General features: G+C 44.8%; 1 protein-coding gene across 1 annotated transcript; it reads left to right on the forward strand.

The window, feature by feature from the left end:
* Positions 1-3,304: 3,304 nt before the first annotated feature.
* On the forward strand, positions 3,305-16,101 carry ino80da (INO80 complex subunit Da). Its single transcript, XM_061692190.1, has 10 exons — positions 3,305-3,586; positions 5,282-5,528; positions 5,827-6,554; positions 7,662-7,764; positions 7,848-8,072; positions 8,149-8,282; positions 9,360-9,493; positions 9,564-9,808; positions 9,878-10,035; positions 11,351-16,101. Exons 2-10 carry the CDS (start codon positions 5,311-5,313, stop codon positions 12,331-12,333), a joined length of 2,928 nt encoding a protein of 975 aa, XP_061548174.1. The 5' UTR covers positions 3,305-3,586; positions 5,282-5,310; the 3' UTR covers positions 12,334-16,101.
* Positions 16,102-20,019: the final 3,918 nt, after the last annotated feature.

A 20,019-nucleotide genomic window follows, 5' to 3' on the forward strand; every position in this document is an offset into this window, starting at 1 on the left:
CATTTTGTGCCATGTAACTTGTAATGAACACTATTGGCTTCTAACACAAACATGCTGTGAAGCTGCTGATATATTATCACACTGCGTTATTAATTATTATTGCACTGGACTGTACAGTGCCCAGAGACTGCAGCTACAGCAGTAGCCAGGAACCCTCATGAGGTGTTTGTGGCCACTCATGATTAGAATGTTTGAAATTTCCCCCATAGGATTGCTATTGATGTTTTTTTTTTTTTTTTTTTTTTCCCCCTTTCACAACAGCGCAGTGAGATGACAGGACCTGATGGAAGATTTTCATGTCGGCATTGTCTGGGAATGTTAATGATATACAGTACTTAATGCCCACTGGCAAGCCGTATGTGTTCACTTGCTTGCCCTTGGAAGGCCAGGATTCAGTTTTTACTGGAGTCTATATTTTTGGTTTACATGTTTTGTTCAGGCACGGTGGACGACTGCTTAGAGCGTATGCCTCACAGTTCTGAGGAGCGGGGTTCAATCCCCAGCCCCGCCTGTGTGAAGTTTGCATTTTCTCCCCATGCCTGCGTGGGTTTTCTCCGGGCACTCCGGCTTCCTCCCACATCCCAAAAACATGCATGGTAGGTTAATTGACAACTCTAAATTGCCCGTAGGTGTGAATGTGAGTGCAAATGGTTGTTTGTTTGTATGTGCCTTGCGATTGGCTGGCAACCAGTTCAGGGTGTACCCCGCCTCCTGCCCGATGATAGCTGGGATAGGCTCCAGCATGCCCGCGACCCTAGTGAGGAGAAGTGGCTCAGAAAATGGATGGATGGATGGATGTTTTGTTCAATGAGTTTCTCCTCAAGTTTCTACTTTTTCTCTCCAGGTAGAGTGAATCCGTTGATGATCTGGATGCCGCGGGTAGAGACACTTGCGAGGTGATGTGTATCTTTCCACATCTAAAAGAGGATATCAATGAGGAGTGGATTTCAGACAAAACCAGGTTCTCTTTTAGGTTCTCAAACTGTTGCATGTTATGCTTGAATAATACAGAACCTTACTTGCCTTGGTCCTGGCAGTTTTTATTTTTACTCCATTATCGGTAGTATCTACCCCGCTTAAGCTCCCAAATCAACAAGGTGACATACGTAGGCGTACCAATGGCTGATATCCTACTTCCCAAAGCGGTATATCCTGAGAAATGTAACACCTATGTGAAAAGACAGGGCTGTGCGTAGCAGACCAGGGTGGTTGTTACTCTGGAAGATCGTGAGAACTATAGCTGAGGTGAATTACTGCTCCAGGTGACTTTGTTTTGTTAAGAGTAGAATTGAAAAGTGTACATTTGTGTCATTTAAGCTCACTGGAGCGTCTCTGACCAATGACATCCTGGATGAAATCTACACTAGACTAGCGCAGGTTTGGGCAATTCTGGTGTGGTATGATGACTTTGAGGAGGTCAACTACTTTAAGCTGGCTAATGAGCTGTCCAAGGTCAGCTGTTCTCAACCTTCAAGCGTTTATAATGATGGAACCACTGTTTAAGGTCTATGTATTATACAATCAAGTTTGCCAAGTCATCTGAACAAGGCTTTGCTCACTCAACCGATAGTCTCGCCACAGCACAGGCTGGAATACTTCTTCCTGACAGGCAGACTGATAGAGCTCTGCTCAAGGACGTGCCAAGTGTGTTCACCTGTGCAAATGTGAAATTTGCTCTCATTGTTTACTCGCAGATCCCATAAGAAGAGCCTCTGAGATGAAGCCCAAGTGTGTAAAAGCCACAAAGGAGGAAACTTTAGCTCTGAATGAGCTCTTTTCTGCTCTGCTCTGCGCTGCTCTGTTGAACTAATGTGCAACTAAGCAGATTAAGAAATTATTAAATATAAACCGACTAGCCACAACATTATAATAATGTTGAAGGTATCCAATACAAGAGCTGTAACAAATATTCTCCCCTTAAAAAGATAATAAGCATCAGTTTTGATAGGCACTGTAAATCATCACAGTACACTAGCTACCAATCAATTCTTTTATGCAGCTAAAAATCTAAATGAAATTAAATCAGCCTTTGAGAAAACAGATATAAATTGTGTTTAATTTGTTGTTGGAATGTTGATTAATAAATCACTTATTTTTTAACATGAAGCCTATATTTCATTTGATTTTACTCAGATATTTATATTCCATAATGATGTTTATGTTTTTTGTGACACCCTGGCTAATAAACATTAAGTGGCGGTCTCAATCAAAGCTTGTAAAATGAAACATTTTTTATACTTGTATTGACGCTTATAAATTGAGCAGATTTATATTGTAAGCCAAAGGTCACCAACATGTTTTCTGTTCTAAGTCTTTCATTTTTTTATGTTGCTATTATTTAATTTTTTTAAGATAAGAAAAGCACCACATACCAGTGAGCTGCATCTAACTTTATATCACACTTGCTTTGGTGCAAATTTGATAATGACAATATATATTTTAAAAAAAAAGGTACTGTAAGGGTCAGTAAAGTAGTACATGACCAAACTGTTCATGGTGACGATCAGTGAGTGGCCACCAATAAATTTGTTATTTCAGAAGTGTATATCAAACTGGGAGCCCTTCACATGAATTAGTGTTCCAGAAATAGCTCTCGGTTTCCAAACGGTTGGTGACCCGTGCTATAAGCATTGTAATTACTGTAATTAAGAGCAGCCATTTTCTTGTTTGTTGCAGAGCAAAAATGCACTTTAAGACCTGTTTGCGTACATTTGTTGGAAGTCTGACCAAAGATATATATATACATATATTGCACAAGTACATCTAACTTTGTATTTTGTCAACTTAGAATATTCAGTACGTTTTATTACATTATCTTCTATCCTGTAACATTTACACTATATATATATATATATATATATATATATATATAAAACGTATGTATGAAACCATTTTTAAGTGTTGAGCCTAGTTAATTATTGCAGAAACCCAATTCAATACTGCATTATTATTATTTTTAAGAAAAACTTTAAAATGTAGTGTGATGCTGAGGTGCAATGGTTGCAGGAGTTTGTGTTTTGGATACCTGACACGTAGTAACTGCTACATCATCAGTGAACAGCGGGTGAGAGTGTGGCACGCTGCAGCAGGGCACGTTACACACAGACAGACACTCACACCGAGATGAAATAGCTGCGTCTATGTGGGGATTTGTCACTCAAACAGCCACGCTAGGACCTCTCGCCACATACGTGCTCTAAATGCAGAACAGGGCAACGACACTGTCCCACTTTTTGTTGCACTTTCTACACTGTGGGCGCTCTTAACAAAGTTGAATTTCCAATATGGTTGGAGAGGTTGTTGTTGTCGAGCGGGTTGTTGTCATGTCCCCGCAGTGCCTGTAGTGGTGCTGTGAGGGAGTCTGCCGTGGATCTGACAAAATCCTTAGCAGCCTACCTACTGCTTAAAATTGGATCGAGCGTTTATTTTACATGCATCCGATAATCAAGTCACGCTGAGCTCCATGAAGATCACTAATGTTAATCTATCTCGGGACCTCGATGCACGGATAGCCTAGCGGGTCGTATTATACATTTCGGCCGTCTATCTGGATCGAATAGCGTACAACGGCCCGTACCAGTTCAAGGTAAGCGAGACCACGACCTCGATTTATGGCTACGCCGCTTCGCGCCGTCTTTAGCTGGGGAGGCGACTACCACTGGACGCCACTGCCTGCCCAAGCTAACAGGGCACTTCCTTTCGTTTTATTTATCCTGATATTTGCTCATCGTTCTTCGTCAATAAAAAAGCTACGAAGAGTTTAAAATATAAATACTTTTCAAAAGTTGCCTTTCGTCTCATTACGTAACGATATCGCCCACTATTAATAAATTTTTACCAGAGGCTCCCAGAGGAAAGGCCTTAGCTTCGCGTGAAGCCTATTCGTTTGGACGTGTTGGTAGTTAGTGTGTTATATACAATGCTATTAAATTGTGTAGTTAGCATGTTTATTGCGTGTATGATCTATTCACGGTTAAGATGACAAATAACGTGTATACAGAGACCTTTAGCGGTGTTTCCGTTTCCTGGTTGGCTACCGCCTACTAAGTCGTGTTTTTAGCTTCCTTAGCTAGCTAGCTTAAGGAATATTTAGGGTTTTCATAGCAGCCGAGAGGTAAAAGAAATAACAATGGACCAAAATAGGCGAATGTGTTTGTGAATAACGACATAGGTAGCCATCAGGTCTAGTTAACGTACACTGTTGTGGCAAATAAAGTTTCCAAACTGCTCATCGGACTACATGCTAATATTGACAAGCTAGCTCCGTCCGACAGACATTTCTGTTTGTTATCGTTTGCAACCAACAAGCACGTTCTTATTAGTCGCCCCTATGGTTATTGTTGTCATTTAACAATAACCGCATTTCATTACCTTTATTAAAAAAAAAAAAAAATTGTATGCTATGTGCACGCTTCGGGTGTCGGAGGAACACTGGCGCTCGCAATAGCAAGTAGAACCTCTTAAAAGTCAATGATAGCGGCTGCTAAGGTAGATGGGTTGCGCTTACATGAAGTGACCTGTAGTTTACAGTTTGCTGTAACCCTACAATCTCATTTCTTGAAACTGCACACACGCCTTTTGGTGTGTGCGCGAATGTGTCCGTACAGGCGAATGTTGACGAACTTGAGTTCAAGTGACACTTGGATGATGACTTTTTCAAAACAATATTTCAAGTGTGTACTGACCGGGACAGTAATCAGCGGATTAGGCTTTTGGAGGATTGTTTGTTCAAAGTATTTCCCCAGTTATAATGTATTCATTATACAAGCATGTGGTAACTAAACAATAATATGACTTTTGCCGTTTGAGCTTATAGCTGATATCCAGCTAAAGGTCCATGTACTAGTTCTCTCTTAGTCCTTACTTGTAAAACAATTCAGGACACTAGTAGAATAATAACTAGAATGACTGTGTCTTCCTAGTACCATTATTACTCTGCCAATGTTTTCCTAGTCATGTGCAGAAATATACAGTAGTGGGAAAAACATAACAAGCAGTCGTTCTACTAGTGTGCTGAAGGACAAAGCGTACTTCTGTGTTGTGGACGTTAAGATGGATATATAGGATATTGTATAAATGCTCAAACAGGTTTCGATAGGTATTGATGTATCGAAGCACTAAAATATATGCTTTATATGTATATGCTTACTGTATAACTTTTTTACAGTTAACTGAATGATCAATCAATTGTCTTAGTTCTAAATGAGCACACTGGTTACGTGCGTATTTTGAATTGTTAATGACGTCATTCTTGCTTTCCCCCCTGACTTTATCCCATCAGCTGATGTTGTCAAGGACAAGAGTCACGTGATGTATGAAGGCAAACACATACATTTCTCAGAGGTGGACAATAAGCCCTTGTGCTCGTACAGCCCGAAGCTCTGCAAGCAACGTAGACTCAATGGCTACGCTTTCTGCATCCGGCATGTTCTGGAAGACAAGACCGCCCCCTTCAAACAGTGCGAATATGTGGCCAAGTATAACAGCCAGCGGTGTACCAACCCCATCCCGAAGTCAGAGGATCGCAGGTGTGTAAATTCTAGTCCTCTGAAGCCATAATGTTGATCAAATATGCAGTGCAGCCTCCGTTCCTAGCGGTGGATACATTCCAGACCCACATCGCTATAAGCCAAGAACTGCAATATAGAGAGATCATATAAAAAAAACTTTTCAATCACTATAAACTGCTGATTTCTGCAATGTATAGGGGATTTCAGCAATAGATAAGTAGAGATGATACATAAAAAACTTGTGACGCAGCAGGGCCGCGATAGGGGAAACGCTGTTCTACATATGTACATAAAGGAATTGTAACTGTTGTTCCAGGTACTGCAACAGCCATCTGCAGGTTCTCGGCTTCATCCCAAAGAAGGAACGCAAGAAGAAACACGATGCTTTGGAGGAAATGCGTTCACGGGCTCACCTGGAGTCGGTGGCTCTGAACATAACGGTACCCTCTTTACCTTTACCTTCCAACGGTCTAAACGAACTTCCACCATCGCCACCCTGTACGCGTCTGCTAGCCCTTCCCGATGGGGAACTCCTGGATCCGTTTGCCTTCTACGAGGACGACACCGACGGAGAGGAGATGGGTCCCTCTCGTAAAAGCAACGCCATCAAGAAGAAATTGCAGAGTCGGCTGGTGCTGAACCAGAAAATCGGCCAGGACGCGGACCGTTTCCAGACACCTTCTGAGCACTTTAGTCCCTCCCCAGTCTCCCGCGTCCACCCCTCCTCGCCGCTCAACACGCACCCCACACGGCAGCAGTCAGGTTTTCTCCAGCCGCCTCCTCAGCAGGGTCTATTATGCAATCCAGCACCACCTCAGACGGTCAACTTCTTGCCTCCTGGGATACCAGTCAATGCAACACCCAGTCCTGCGCAGCCACCAGGGCCCTCGCTCAGCAGGAAAACACCTTTTGCTTCCAATCACATGGTGGTCATGCGACCCGCCTCCTACTCACCGTCAGCCCGCTGCCTGGCCAGGTTGCGGCATCTGGTACAGCTCTGTGCCAAGAGACATCGGGAATATGGAGACCTCTTTCCTTATTTAGGTGCTTCACTCTCATCTATTTAGTACCAAATGTTAAGATGCACTACTCACAAAAAGTTGGGGATATTTGGCTTTAGTGTAAAATTTCACAACAATCCTAAAATGTACAATAGAACTTAATTTGACCTTCAAACTTTTGATTGTACGTATAATGTTTAACCTTCGGCACTTTGCACAGTTTGCTGTTCTCTAACCAAGGAGCTGAATGACATAATTTACAACAGGCGTTATATCCATGCATGAACCAATAGATTTGTTGGTTCAATTAGAATTGGTATTAAAACAATCCTTTTCATCGTGCTATGATCACATTTTGACATCATGAGAGCAAGATAACTCTTAACATGGTTCAACAGTACCTTGACATTGTAAGGCTGGAAACAGGATGTAATCAGGGGGAAGTAGCCACAGAGCTGAGAGTGTCACAGTTGCATCAGCAGGTTGAAACAGAGACTGATAGAGTCACAGAAAGGCGCAGTGGACATCCTTTTCATGGATCAAACACCTGTTGTGAAATTTGCCGTTCAGCTCCTTGGTAAAGTTGTGCAAAAAGTACTGAAACACTGAACAGCTGGAATTGTGCATTCAAAGGTTTCGAGAAGGTCAAATTAAGTTCAGCTGTGAAGGTTATATTACATTTAAGTTTATCCCCAAATATCACCCGAAAGCCGAATATCCCTCTTGGTAAGTAGTTGTATTAAATTGACAAAAGGTTTATATTAATAATTTTCTAACTGACCACGCAAATAAATATCAATTAACTAAAATAACATATTACAATAATTCTTTTTATTTTCCAATCTCCATTTACTCCACGCTGTATGTACTTTTTCTTTACACTCCACCATAAACCTCAGCTTTACAGATGCCATGTCGGCTCTGCGGGATGTGTGTGTTCCAATGATAGACGGCACATGGTTGTATAGTCAAGGAATGTTTTTTCTTGAGAAGAAACAAAAAAAAGTGTCTTTTTGAGGTGTGGTGTTGATTTATTCAATTGGACAATGCATCTGACAATGGGAGTACTGAGTATTTGAGGAAATAGTATTTCAAGATTCAAAGATTTTAGCAAGGAGCGACAGGCTTTTTCTAACAGGTTTTCTTGCAGGACTGGACTGGTCGGAGGACAGTGCTGATAACGACGATGATGATGAAGAAGACGAAGCAGAGAGATTTATTCCTGGCCTCAGCACTTGGAGACCACAGAACGGGTCGGTTGCCTAATGTCAACACTTAACACACACATCCACCTGATTTCTCCGCTCACAGCGGTGACTGATTGTCTTGTCTGAAGGTTGGAGGACGACACGGGTTCCCCGCGGAGAACGCGGCTGCTGAGGCTTTGCTCGTACCTGCAGCAGAAGTACAAGCACATGTGCAGGCAGGAGAGAGCGAGTATCCGCCAGAAGAGGTACCGCTACGCCTTCCGCAAAGCCTTGCTGCACGCCGCCAGTAAGAACCCAGACTGCGCCGGGCAGCTCATCCAGGAGTTACATGGTTCTTATCAAAGCCCCTCAAGGTAGTCTCAAAAACTGCTTTTTAAGACTTATATGAGCATAGTTTTATACCAGTTAAATTGAATTTTGCTTGCTCAGTGCTGGATCGGAACATCACCACAGCGGGGCTCCTGCGACACCCCAGAACACAGACGCGGGGATGTGCATAGGCAGGACAAAAGACCAGGCCTGTGACAACAGAGCGCTGCCCTTCACTAAACACTGTTTTCAGCGTATCCTTTCAACATTTAGCACCTGATTTACCAAGATCCCAAAAAGCGTGTGCTCTAACAGACAGCGCACTCTTGGTGGGTGTGTTTACACGTGATCGACTAAGATTACAGTGCAATTGGCAACAAGCGTAAAAATGACCAGCGTGTTTAAAAGAGGGTTTTGTGGTTTAGGTAGCGCTGATGTTTTTTTCAGCATGGAAAATTTGGGAGAGCACAGCGAGCGTGATATTAAGTTTGAAGTGATGGAATTGGAAGTGTTAGTGGAAGATTGAAACAAACAATACTGAGTTGCTGAAAAGAAATTGGTCTGATAATTGTGGGGAAGCCTTCCAAGGGCATAAAAGCCATGATTTGTTTGACAGTTTGGTTTAACTCATCCTGAGTGCGTGGGAATTGGATCTGTGTCCATCCTGTGTAATACTGCCTTTGCAACTTGGAACAGTGCACCATAAAAACCACTCTGGGAGAGGCCAGCTACCTAGGCACAACGAAATGCAGTGTTAAAAAGAGTTTTGTCAACGGTGATATGGCATGACTCCTTCTTGTGACGGGCTAGTTTAGATCCCTTCGGAACCTCCGGAATTGGAATGCTGAAAACATATGGCTTGACAATTTTTGTTTCTGGCATTTCAAAAATGTTTACACAAGCAGAAAAAAATCTGTTCTCCTTGTCGCTTCTAATTTTTTTCTACGCCACCCGCTCGCCACAAAAGACACAAAATCAGCCACCACAATTGGTCTCAGCTTTGATGAATCCTTTTGCGTGTGCTACGTAAGGTAGTTGCATCTACTCCTTCCAGTATAATGAATTGCGTGGCTATTTCGCCCGTTTGGCAGCTGCAGTCCTGGGTGCGCCTAGTTTGTAAATAGGCTTCCACATCTGTTTGCATTCACAATCAATTTTGTGCCCGTTTTTGCGGCATCAAATCTCTATTAAATCAGCCCCAGTTGCTGGGATTTGGTTGCTCCCTCGGGTCAAAAATGCTGTTTCATCCAGTTGACATCGCATGTTGAAATATTCTCACCAAAAGTTGTCCATCCTGGACTTTTTTTTTTTTTCTTAATTGTTCTCTGTAGACATTCTGTTGAATCGCTCCCAGCAGCTGTTTGCAAGCTGCACAGCCAAGTTTGCAGATGGTCAGCAGTGCTCCATTCCTGTGTTCGATATCACGCATCAGACGCCACTCTGTGAAGAGCATGCCAAAAAGATGGTGTGTTTGACGTTCAAGATCGTCTTCGGGGACGGGATCGTATTTAAGGTCTCCTGTACGTTCTACACAGGATAACTTCCTACGCGGGGACGGCAATCGGCGAGTGCAACACCACCACCACCACCACCACCACCACCAGCAACAGCACCAGCGTAAACCGCGCAAAAAGACCAAACCACCGGCACTCACCAAAAAACACAAAAAGAAGAGGCGAGTGGTGCGGCGGCCTCAGAAACCTATTCCTCCTGCTATGCCTCAGGGGTACCTGGGAATGCCCTCTATGAGCCTCGCCATGTCCTCACAGGCCAGCATTAGGTCTGCTTGAACCCACAACATTGCACGATGAATTCGCACAGGTTTGTAACATTGTCATCTTTTTGGTAGGAGCCCTTCGACTCCAGACCTGAGTACGGACGAACTTCCCGATGACATCACCAATGAAATGGAAGACATTCCAAACGACCTTGAGCTAAACCAGGAGGATTTTTCTGATGTTCTACCGAGACTACCTGACGATCTTCAGGATTTCGACTTGTTTGAAGGTGTCCTAACAAGTTCACGTTCAATTCTAAACTCACACATACTGACTTTTAACATCTTAACCAAGTTTTGACACGAGGATGACCAACATGGCCTACCACACACACATCACCGTATTCCCCCCACCCCTGTCAACCAGGAGTAGTACCATGACTGACCTCTGTGAGGCAGCATGGTGTCGCTGGGCATCCAGAGTGGTGGAAAATACAAAGAAGAATGCGTAGTACTGTAGTGGCTACAAAGTAAAGAAAGGTAGATTAACTGTCATCTTACCTGGTAACTACATTGCAGTGGCAAACTGCAATGTAGTTACCAGATAATCATCATAATGATAATCATCATATCATTTACATTGTGGTGATTGACTTATGTGACACGTTACAACATACGTGACCATGATGCACTACCAACGAGTTAACTTTAGCTCCTCCCCCAAATACAGAGATCTTCGAACGATGTCCTACTTCCTTGACAATGATAACCTCTCACTTCAGCATCATTAGAAAAATCCTTGAAGACCCTTAAATGTCTCTGCAAGCGCAAATTCCTCATACAAACGGCAATGATTTACAAGTCTTGATGTCAATAGAAAAGGCAGCGTTGCCGCCCCTCCCAGAAATGTCACCATGTGCAGCCTCACATATTGCACAGCTGAAAACACCAGTTTCCACCAACAAGTAAGTTTAAATTCAGAACTATAGGCCCTGCTTTTTTAACACAGGCACTGAACACAGTTCAAGTTAACTTATACAGTCATGGAAAAAAATTATGAGACCGCCCTTGTTTCTTCAATTTCTTGTTCATTTTCATGCTTGGTACCACTAAAGGTATTTTACCTTAAGAGTGCAATGAACAGGACAAAAATGCACTTCATTCCATACTACTTCATATTGTATTTGACACATGCTTAACCGTAATGGTATTCCCAGTGATTTTGGTTATTATCAAGAAAACCATGGAAAAGGACTAGATAGCAACTCTTAATTTAATATTTGTTTTTAAACTGTCATCATCATCATATTTGTCCAAATAAATGTACCTTTAGTTGTGCCAGGCATTAAAATGAACAAGAAACTGAAGAAACAAGGGTGGTCTAATCAATGTTTTCATGTCTGCAGAGCCCTTAATTACAAAAGCGTTTCAAAGCACTTCACAATCCCACAGTTTCAAAGATCCAATATGTGCCCTGGTTTAAACCCACATTTGGGCAAGGAAAACCTCCCACTTGGTGGCATGGGGTGACGCTGCTGGAGCGTACACATTTTACTGTTCCAAAGGTACTGTATTCGGAAGGTTCAAGTTTGGTTGTGTGTGCAGGCAAGAACGGGGAGTTGCTGCCCACCACAGAAGAGGCCGAGGAGCTGGTGCGCGCCCTGCAGGCCATGGGGTCCTACCCGGACTCCCTGGTTTGTCTGACCTCCATAGGAGACCTCACCCCGTCAGAAGGAGTGGACCACCGAGCTATGACCGTCTTTCCCGGTGCGGTCCAGCCGGGGGTCATCGGGGACATCCTCCACAGTCGTCTCCCGACAGAGAACTTTCCTAGCCTGGAGTTGGAGGACAATATATTGCAGTCCACCGCGGGCCACTTCCCCCCCTCGCCACCATCTCAGCCCACGGACCTTCCCCAAACGTCATCCGCAGCTTCGGTAGCCCCCGCGACCAGCTCCCTGCTCACTCAGGCCTCCGAGCGGACGTTCGCCCGCACGCGGACGCCTCACATCCTGGCCAAGTCGGACGCGGCGACATCATCCCCCCAAGGCAGCCACTACAGCAGCGAGCACGTGGCGTCCCCGTACAGCGACCAAATACCCTCGCCCCACGCTAGCCCGTTCCAGACAGACGCCCCCCTCCTGCTGGAACCGCCGCGCTCGTCATGGAACAATCTACCCCTGCCCCTCGCCGACCCGGCGCAGTTCGGGAATCTCATGGCATCGGAAAGTCATCTCATATCAACGTCGCTGTCCACCCCCCCGGCCGGCACCCACTCCGTCAACTCTGTGACGCTGCAGCCTCTGGCCGCGCTCTCGGCCCTGCCTCAGAGCGGCCTGACGGGCTTGACCGCACCCCCGGCGCCCCCCTCCTCGTCCTCGCACGATCCCCTGAACTCCTTGCAGCCCAAGCAGCAGCTCCCGCAGTTCAGCGCGGTCTTCGGTCACCAGTTGGCCTCGCACAGCGGCATCCCCAACGACCTGCAGCCCAGCCACAGCTCCACGGCGCCACCCAGCGGCTTCTCCATAGTTAGTGCCACCACTGCAAGTGCCAACAGCGCCTCCACCTCTTTCACACAGAGTAAATGAGCGCAGGTGACTACGGCAAGCCGTCTGAGCATTTGTTCCATATCCTTGATATCTGGCTTGAGGTATTGTTAAATAATTAAAGAAATATTCATGATTCATCACACCAATTAGTGCCCCGAACTACTAGTGAACAACTAGTGCAGAGTTTTGCCTGACTTGTGACATGCTGTCAAGGACATCCATCTCAAGGTCATGCTAGTATGCCAAACGTGGCACCAGATGGGGAAAAATAAACATTACTAGTAAGACAGTTGTTCTACTTGTGCGCCTTAATTCTAGTAGTGCGCTGAATTTCTTACTAGTGAGGACAAATAGTTTACTATAACGTGGATCTTATGAAGCATATCGAAGAAATGCTCAAACAGCTTTCCATAGGCAACGCCACACCTTGAACCTTCTCCACTCAGTGAGGTAATGGTGCACACATTTGATCATAAATTTGCCAAACGAGTCATCACAGATGTTCACAGTCCAGTACCTTGACTTACAAGCGCACCAACTTAACAGTTTTCCGAGATTTCTTTTGTTTTTGCTTTGTGTTGCAAGCCAAAATTTGAGGTTCCGAACGAGCTTCAGATACACCGCGACACCCATTCAGCATCCCGCGTCTCACTCACAATTTGAGAAACACACGGCAAGCAGTTTCCGCATTTATTTGATATCCTTGATATCCAGCTTAAGGTCTATGTATTAGTACACTCTTTGTCCTCACTAGTAGAATGACTGTCTTACTAAAAACGTTTATTTCCATTACTAGTGACACTTTTGGCCTACTAGTGAACTTAAGCCGATATCAAGGATATCCTGGAAACTGCTGGAAAGCTGTTTGAGCATTTATGCGATATCCGAGCCACCCAATTTTAGGTCTATGTACTAGCACGTTCTTGGTCCTCGCTGGTAAGACAATTCAGCGCACTAGTTGATCGACTGTGTCTTCCTAGTAACGTCTCTTTCCACTACAACCTCCTATATGGAAAGCTGATTTGTTCACAGTGCACTAGTTTTCATTCAAAATTCAACGCGCTAGTAGGATATCGGACAAACGACTTGCCATAAAGCCGTTTGAGCATTTACTCCTTGAACATCCATCTTTAGGTGGGACTAGTAGGCCAATAGTGACACTAGTAGTGGAAACACATTACTAGTAAGACAGAGTCATTCTACTAGTGCGGCCTAGTTGTTCTATTAGTTCTCTGATTTGTCTGATGAGAGAGGAGCTAAAACGTTCTAGTACTAGCCACGGAAGAAATTCAACTTGTAAGTCAGGGTGCCACTGTTTGTGGGATTTGTTCCATTTATTCGAGGTTACAGTCACAGATAAAAAAAGTGAAGGTGGCTAGTGAACGGATGGCACAATATTGTGTCCCAGTGCACGCAACTGACCGTCGCTGAATCCCTCAAATCGTTTTCCCGTTTCATTCCTGAACAACAATGTCCCCCCCCCCCCCCTCCCTTTTGCTCAGATGGCCGTCACATCTTTTTAATTTTCCACCTGTTTCATAAATTGCTTGTTTAAAAGAAAAAGAAACATAAAAAAAAAAAAAAAAACACGTTCGTGACTTATATAGACACGGTCCTGAATTCACCCAAATACTTTTAAAGCTGTTTTTATATCGTGTGTATGCTGTATATGTGCTCATTTATTAGTTTGCGTGGATTTCTCGTTTAAATCTCTGACCTCACTGTTGGTTGTGCGACCCAGTACACAAAAGGTTACTAAATACTAAAGCAATAAACACATTGACGTCAATGTCGCATCGCACTGCAGGAGGATATTCTGGTGGTTCCATGTAGCTTCACCTGGTGAGTCCAGCGTGATGACGGTCGCGGCGTTATCCAGGGATGCCGTTGTCTACTTTCCAAGGTGCTGCCTGCTCCCGATGCTCTCCTTTTAAGTCTTATTCAATTTTCAGGGGTGTCCAGACTTCGGTCTCGGGTCCATTTTTCTAGCCCCCTACCACATATATTGAAAACTACAGCCCCTTTCCAAAACATTTGAATATCATGGAAAAGTTTATTTCCATAATTCCATTCAAAAAGTTAAACATTCATCGATGATAGATTGAGGGCCCACAATTTAAACAATTTTATTTTTCTACATAATTTGGCCTTCCAGCTCATAAAATCCACAAATCAGGAATTCTAAAAATTTTAATACTATGAAGAAATCAGACCAAATTTTGCAGGCCATAAATGTTTTAAACTGAGTATCACACACTAATCATCTACTAAACTCAAAGCACCTGCACAGGTTTCCCCAGGTGTCATTAAATTGCTTCAGTTTGGTTCAATTGCCTCAGTTGGGTTCAATATGGGGAATACTGCAGACTTGACAACTGGCCAGAAGACCATCATTGATACACTCCATAGGATGGGTAAGCCACAAAAGTTCATAGCTAAGGCTGGCTGTTCACAGAGTGCTGTGTCCAAGCATATCAATGGAAAGTCTAGTGGCAGGAGAACATGCACCAGCAAAAGAGATTACCGTGGGCTTCAGCGGATTATCAAACAGATGATTCAAGAATCTAGCAAAGATCCAGAAAGAGTGGAATGAGGTGAGAGTCACAGCTTCAACAACCACCACATGCAGATGCGTCCGGGAGATGGGCTACTACTGTCGGGTTCCTCGGATCGAGCCACTTCTGAGCCTGAGCCGATGTAGGAAGTGTCTCAACTGTGCCAAGGTGAAGAACGACTGGACTGTTGGCCAGTGGTCCAAGGTCCTCTTTTCCAATGAAAGTAAAGTGTGCCTTTCATTCGGGAATCAAGGTCCAAGGGTTTGGAGGAAGACTGGTGAAGAACAGAACCCAAACTGCTTGAGGTACAGTGTGAAATATCCACCGTCAGTCATGATCTGGGGTGCAATGTCCAGTGCAGGTGTTGGTCAACTCTGCTTTCTTAAATCCAAGGTCACCACAACAGTCTACCAGAATGTTTGAGAGGACTTCATGATTCCTTCTGCTTAGGATCTGTATGGAGATGCATATTTCATCTTCCAGCAGGACCTGGCCCCTGCCCATACCGCCAGAAGCACCAAAACATTGTTTGATACCCATGCCATCACAGTGCTTGACTGGCCATCCAACTCGCTGGATCTAAACCCCATTGAAAATCTACGGGGTATTATCAAGAGGAAAATGAGGGGCACCAGACCCACAAACAAAGAAGAACTGACAGCAAGCATCAAGGAAATCGGGGCTACCGAGCAATGGCACAGGCTGATTGCCTCAATGCCACGGTCCAAAGGGATTCCCAACCAGATAGTGAAGATATTTTGATAGATTTAATGTGACCCTAATTTTTTTTAATAAATGGTCATTTCTTCACAGAATTCTAATTTTCGGAATTCCTGATTTCATGAGCTGGAAGCCCAAATTATGTAAAAATAAACAAATACTTGAAATTGTTTAAATTGTGGGCCCTGAATCTCCAATTTATGGAAGTTTAACTTTTTGAATGGAATCATGGAAATACAATTTTTTTTTGGAAAGGGTCTGTACATGAGAAAAGTATGAAGAAAAAGTGGGGGCGGGGCGTTGGATGCGACGCCCCCACTGTGATTGCTACTACTATTAGTTTTATATAGAGATTTTCTGCGGCACAGAGGGCAAGCGGTTAGCATAGCTTACTCACAGTTCGGAGGTCAGGGGTAGGGGTTCGAATCCAGGCTCTGGCTTGTACTTGCTTGGGTTTTCTCCAGGTACTCTGACTTCCTCCTACATTCTGAAAAACATCCATGTTAGTCTCATTGAAGATGGGGGGGGGGGGGGGGGGGGGACTGACTTACTCGATATAAACTAAACAATTGCTTGATGCATATGCTTTTAGTGTAAGTCGGAAGTATTTCAAAGTGGCCCTCGGAGGAAAAGTTTGGACACCCCTGCGTTAAACGTACATTTTCATTGAAACTCCCCATTTGCCCCTCAACAGGCAGGTGTATCACAATGCTATTTGTTGGCGTATTACGCATTTATGATGGCTCAGTCAGTTTTTATGCGTTGATTTTTTCCCCCCAGGTTAATTTGGATTTTAAATGAAAGAAAATGACAGCAGGGCAACTCTGGCCGTGGATGCATACATGAGGTTGTGTATTGGGTGTATAGCGTAACGGTCTCTATCCTGGGGTTTGTCGGTGAATTATTGAGAAGCAAATGGGCAGAGTAGTCACTTGCGATGTGTTCAGTGGAACGTGTAAAGTGTAGAACAAGTCTCATGTTTTTAAAATGGTGATCAAGCGGGTCGTAAAGCTCTGCGGGCCATTGGATGGATCGGTGTCTGTTTGCTGTGTACGTTGTCATGTTAGTAGTTCAACTGTTCAGCGAAAGAATATTTTGTTAATATTAACCCCCCACCCCACAGAGATTGCAGATGTTAAGTACATTTGAAGAGGTATCAAAACATAGGAATAAATGCACCTACCATCTATTTAGTGGATGGACATGTTGTAGTTCAAGATGGATTTGAGATTTAAGCCTGCCCTGTTAGTCACTGCATGTCTCTTCTGACATTTTTTATTTATTTATTCCCATTTTCGCTGGCTTGTTACCAACTCTCACCCCATCACCAGTTTCCAGCTGTGAGAAGGCCCAGTTTCCTCTCCTTTCCAAAGAGAACACACATCATTGTAGCTCCACCACAAAAGCCTGCAGTGACACTAGGTGGAAAATAGATCTATATGTTATATTTGGATTGTTTCTTTGCGAGCAAAACAAGGTAATACTGCTGTATCCACATTTAGCATGAGTAGTCGCTGCACCCCGCTCTCCTGACTTCATGGAGAACAAAATGAACAGGGCGCGTAGGCACGTGTAACTGCTTGTATTGAGAGATGGCTGACAAATTCCATATTCATTGAATGTACCGTGTTATGGTTTTGAAAGCTAGGAGGAGCTCAAATCTCGTCACCTTTTGTTATCAGTCCTTTCTTTGTCTAAGGTATTTTTTGTATACAAAAGGTTTACATTTTTATGTCTATTTTTCTTGTGTACAAGTTATGTAATATGTGTACAAACACTGTGTGTAATATCTGTATATAGTGTGACATATTTGATCTTTTGTTTTTGGATGTATAAATAAAACTTGCTGTGAGGTATTTGCTGACACAAAGACATGCTGTTGTTTTAGTTTTTAAATACTGTACTGTCCAGATCCAGATCTGGCCCACCACATCATTTTATGTGGCCCGCTCAAGCAAATCATGGAGTCGACTTCATATTTCATGCTAAAATTTGTACCATAAATGCAAATTCTCTTCACTTTTAATACCACTGCGATATTGTAAGCATTTCGTTTTGTGACCAAAACACTTTTTTAAAATGATTGGAATAGTTTATACCACACGCAACAAAAATAGCAAGCAACACTTTTTTGGGGTTTTTTTTCACCAGCTGAACTCAATGAGCCAAGACTTTTTTTGTATGTACACAACAGGCCTATTTCTCTCAAATATTGTACACAAATCTGTCTGTGTTTCGTGAGCACTTGTTTGCCGAGATAATCCAGCCACCTCACAGGTTTCCCACTTCATACAATAACACATTTTAGTGTCCTATTGTGCGCAGCCAAAAGCATACCTGTACAATAAATGTGTTGCCATACGTGAGGAAAATGGCTGTCACACCAGACACTGACTGGTTTTATGACCAAACAGTACAGTAAATCTGCACATTTTAGAGTGGCCTTTTATTGTGGCCAGCCTACGGCAAACCTGTGCAATAATTCATCCATTTTCCTCCGCTTATCCTGAGGTCGGGTCGCGGGGGCAGCAGCTTAACCAGGGAAGCCCAGACTTCCCTCTGCCCAGCCACTTGGTCCAGCTCTTCCGGGGGGATCCGGAGGTGTTCTCAGGCCAGCCGAGAGACGTAGTCTCTCCGGCGTGTCCTGGGTCGTCCTCGGGGCCTCCTTCCAGAGGGACGTGCCCAGGGCACCTCAACAGGGAGGTGTCTGGTGGGCATCCTAACCAGAGGCCTGAGCCACCTCATCTGGCTCCTCTGGCAGCGGCACTACTCTGAGCCCCTCCCTGATGACCAAGCTTCTCACCATATCTGACCCTGGACACCCTGTGGAGGAAACTCATTTCGATCACTTGTATCTGCAATCTTGTTCTTTCGGTCACAACCCACAGCTCGTGACCATAGGTGAGGGTAGGGACGTATATCGACCGGTAAATTGAGAGCTTTGCCTTTTCAGCTCAGCTCCTTTTTCACCACGACAGACCGATTGAGTCCACATGACTACAGACGGTGCAACGATGCGCCTATTGATCTCCTGCTCCATTCTTCCCCCAAGGTACTTGAACTCCTCCACGTGGGGCAGGATCTCCTCTCTGACCTGGAGAGGGCGCTCCACCCTTTTCCGACTGAGGACCAAGGTCTCAGATTTGGAGGTGCTGATCTTCATCCCAGCCACTTCACACACAGCTGTGAATCGTTCCACCGAGAGTTGGACATCACGGCTTGATGAAGCCATCAGAACCACATCATCCTCAAAAAGCAGTGAGGTGATACTGATGTCACCAAACTGGAACCCCTCAACACCACGGCTGCGCCTAGAAATGTGTTGGTGGAGTCAAATTCACCAGTGTTGGTGGAGTCAAATTCTCACTGGACCAGAATCTGACTCACTGCCGGCAATGCGGACCAAACTTTGACACTGGTCGTACAGGAACCAAACAGCCCGTATCAGGGAGTCCGGTACCCCACACTCCCGGAGCACCCCCCACAGGACTCCCCGAGGGACACGGTCGAACGCCTTCTCCAAGTCCACAAACCACATGTGGACTGGTTGGGCGAACTCCCATGCACTCTCGAGGACCCTGCTGACTGTGTAGAGAGCTGGTCCACTGTTCTACGGCTTCTTCTTAAAAATGGGGACCACTACCCTGGTCTGCCAATCCAGAGTCACTGTCCCCGATGTCCACGAGATGTTGCAGATGCGTGTCAACCAGGACAGCCCCACAACATCTAGACCCGTTAAGATACTCAAAGCGGATCTCTCCGCTTTTTCACCACGGGGACCTCAGCCCTAGAGATAGAACCCACCTCAGAGTCCCCAGACTCCGCTTCCTCATGGGAAGGCATGTCGGTGGAATTGAGGAGGTCTTCGAAGTATTCGGCCCACCGACTCACAAAATCCCGAGTTGAGGTTAGCAGTGCACCGTCCCCACTATACACAGTGTTTTCGGTGGACTGCTTCCTCTTCTTGAGATGCCGGATTGTGGACCAGAATTTCCTCGAAGCTGTCCGGAAGTCGTTCTCCGTGGCCTCATTCCTCCCACGCCCGAGTTTTTGCCACAGCGACCTCCAAACCTCCGTTTCGCTTGGCCCCATAGGACCCCTTCTTCACCTTGACGGCATCCCTTCCCGCACAAACAGGTTCAGGGATTTCCACCATGACGAACACCGACAACCTTACGGCCACGGTTCCAGTCGGCCGCCTTAACAATGGTGGCACGGAACAGGGAGTCTGGGACGTGGGCGAAGTTCGGTCAGTGGTGGGGGTTGAAGTTCCTTCTGACTGGGGACTCTACCAGACGTTCCCAACAAACCCTCACAATATGTTTCAGTCTGCCAGGTCGGACCGGAATCTTCCTCCACCATCGGAGCCAACACACCACCAGGTGGTGATCGGTTGACGGCTCCGCCCCTCTTCACCTGAGTGTCCAAGACATGCGGCCGCAAGTCCAAT

This window comes from Phycodurus eques, chromosome 12, assembly GCF_024500275.1.
Source record: "Phycodurus eques isolate BA_2022a chromosome 12, UOR_Pequ_1.1, whole genome shotgun sequence".
In the NCBI taxonomy this organism is placed as follows: domain Eukaryota; kingdom Metazoa; phylum Chordata; class Actinopteri; order Syngnathiformes; family Syngnathidae; genus Phycodurus; species Phycodurus eques.

Excerpts from the sequence above, each read along its gene's own strand:
- ino80da (XM_061692190.1), top strand. The coding sequence starts at position 5,311 with ATGTATGAAGGCAAACACATACATTTCTCAGAGGTGGACAATAAGCCC. Across the intron at positions 7,765-7,847 it reads ACTTGGAGACCACAGAACGG|GTTGGAGGACGACACGGGTT; the intron begins GTCGGTTGCCTA and ends TCTTGTCTGAAG. Across the intron at positions 8,073-8,148 it reads TCTTATCAAAGCCCCTCAAG|TGCTGGATCGGAACATCACC; the intron begins GTAGTCTCAAAA and ends TTGCTTGCTCAG.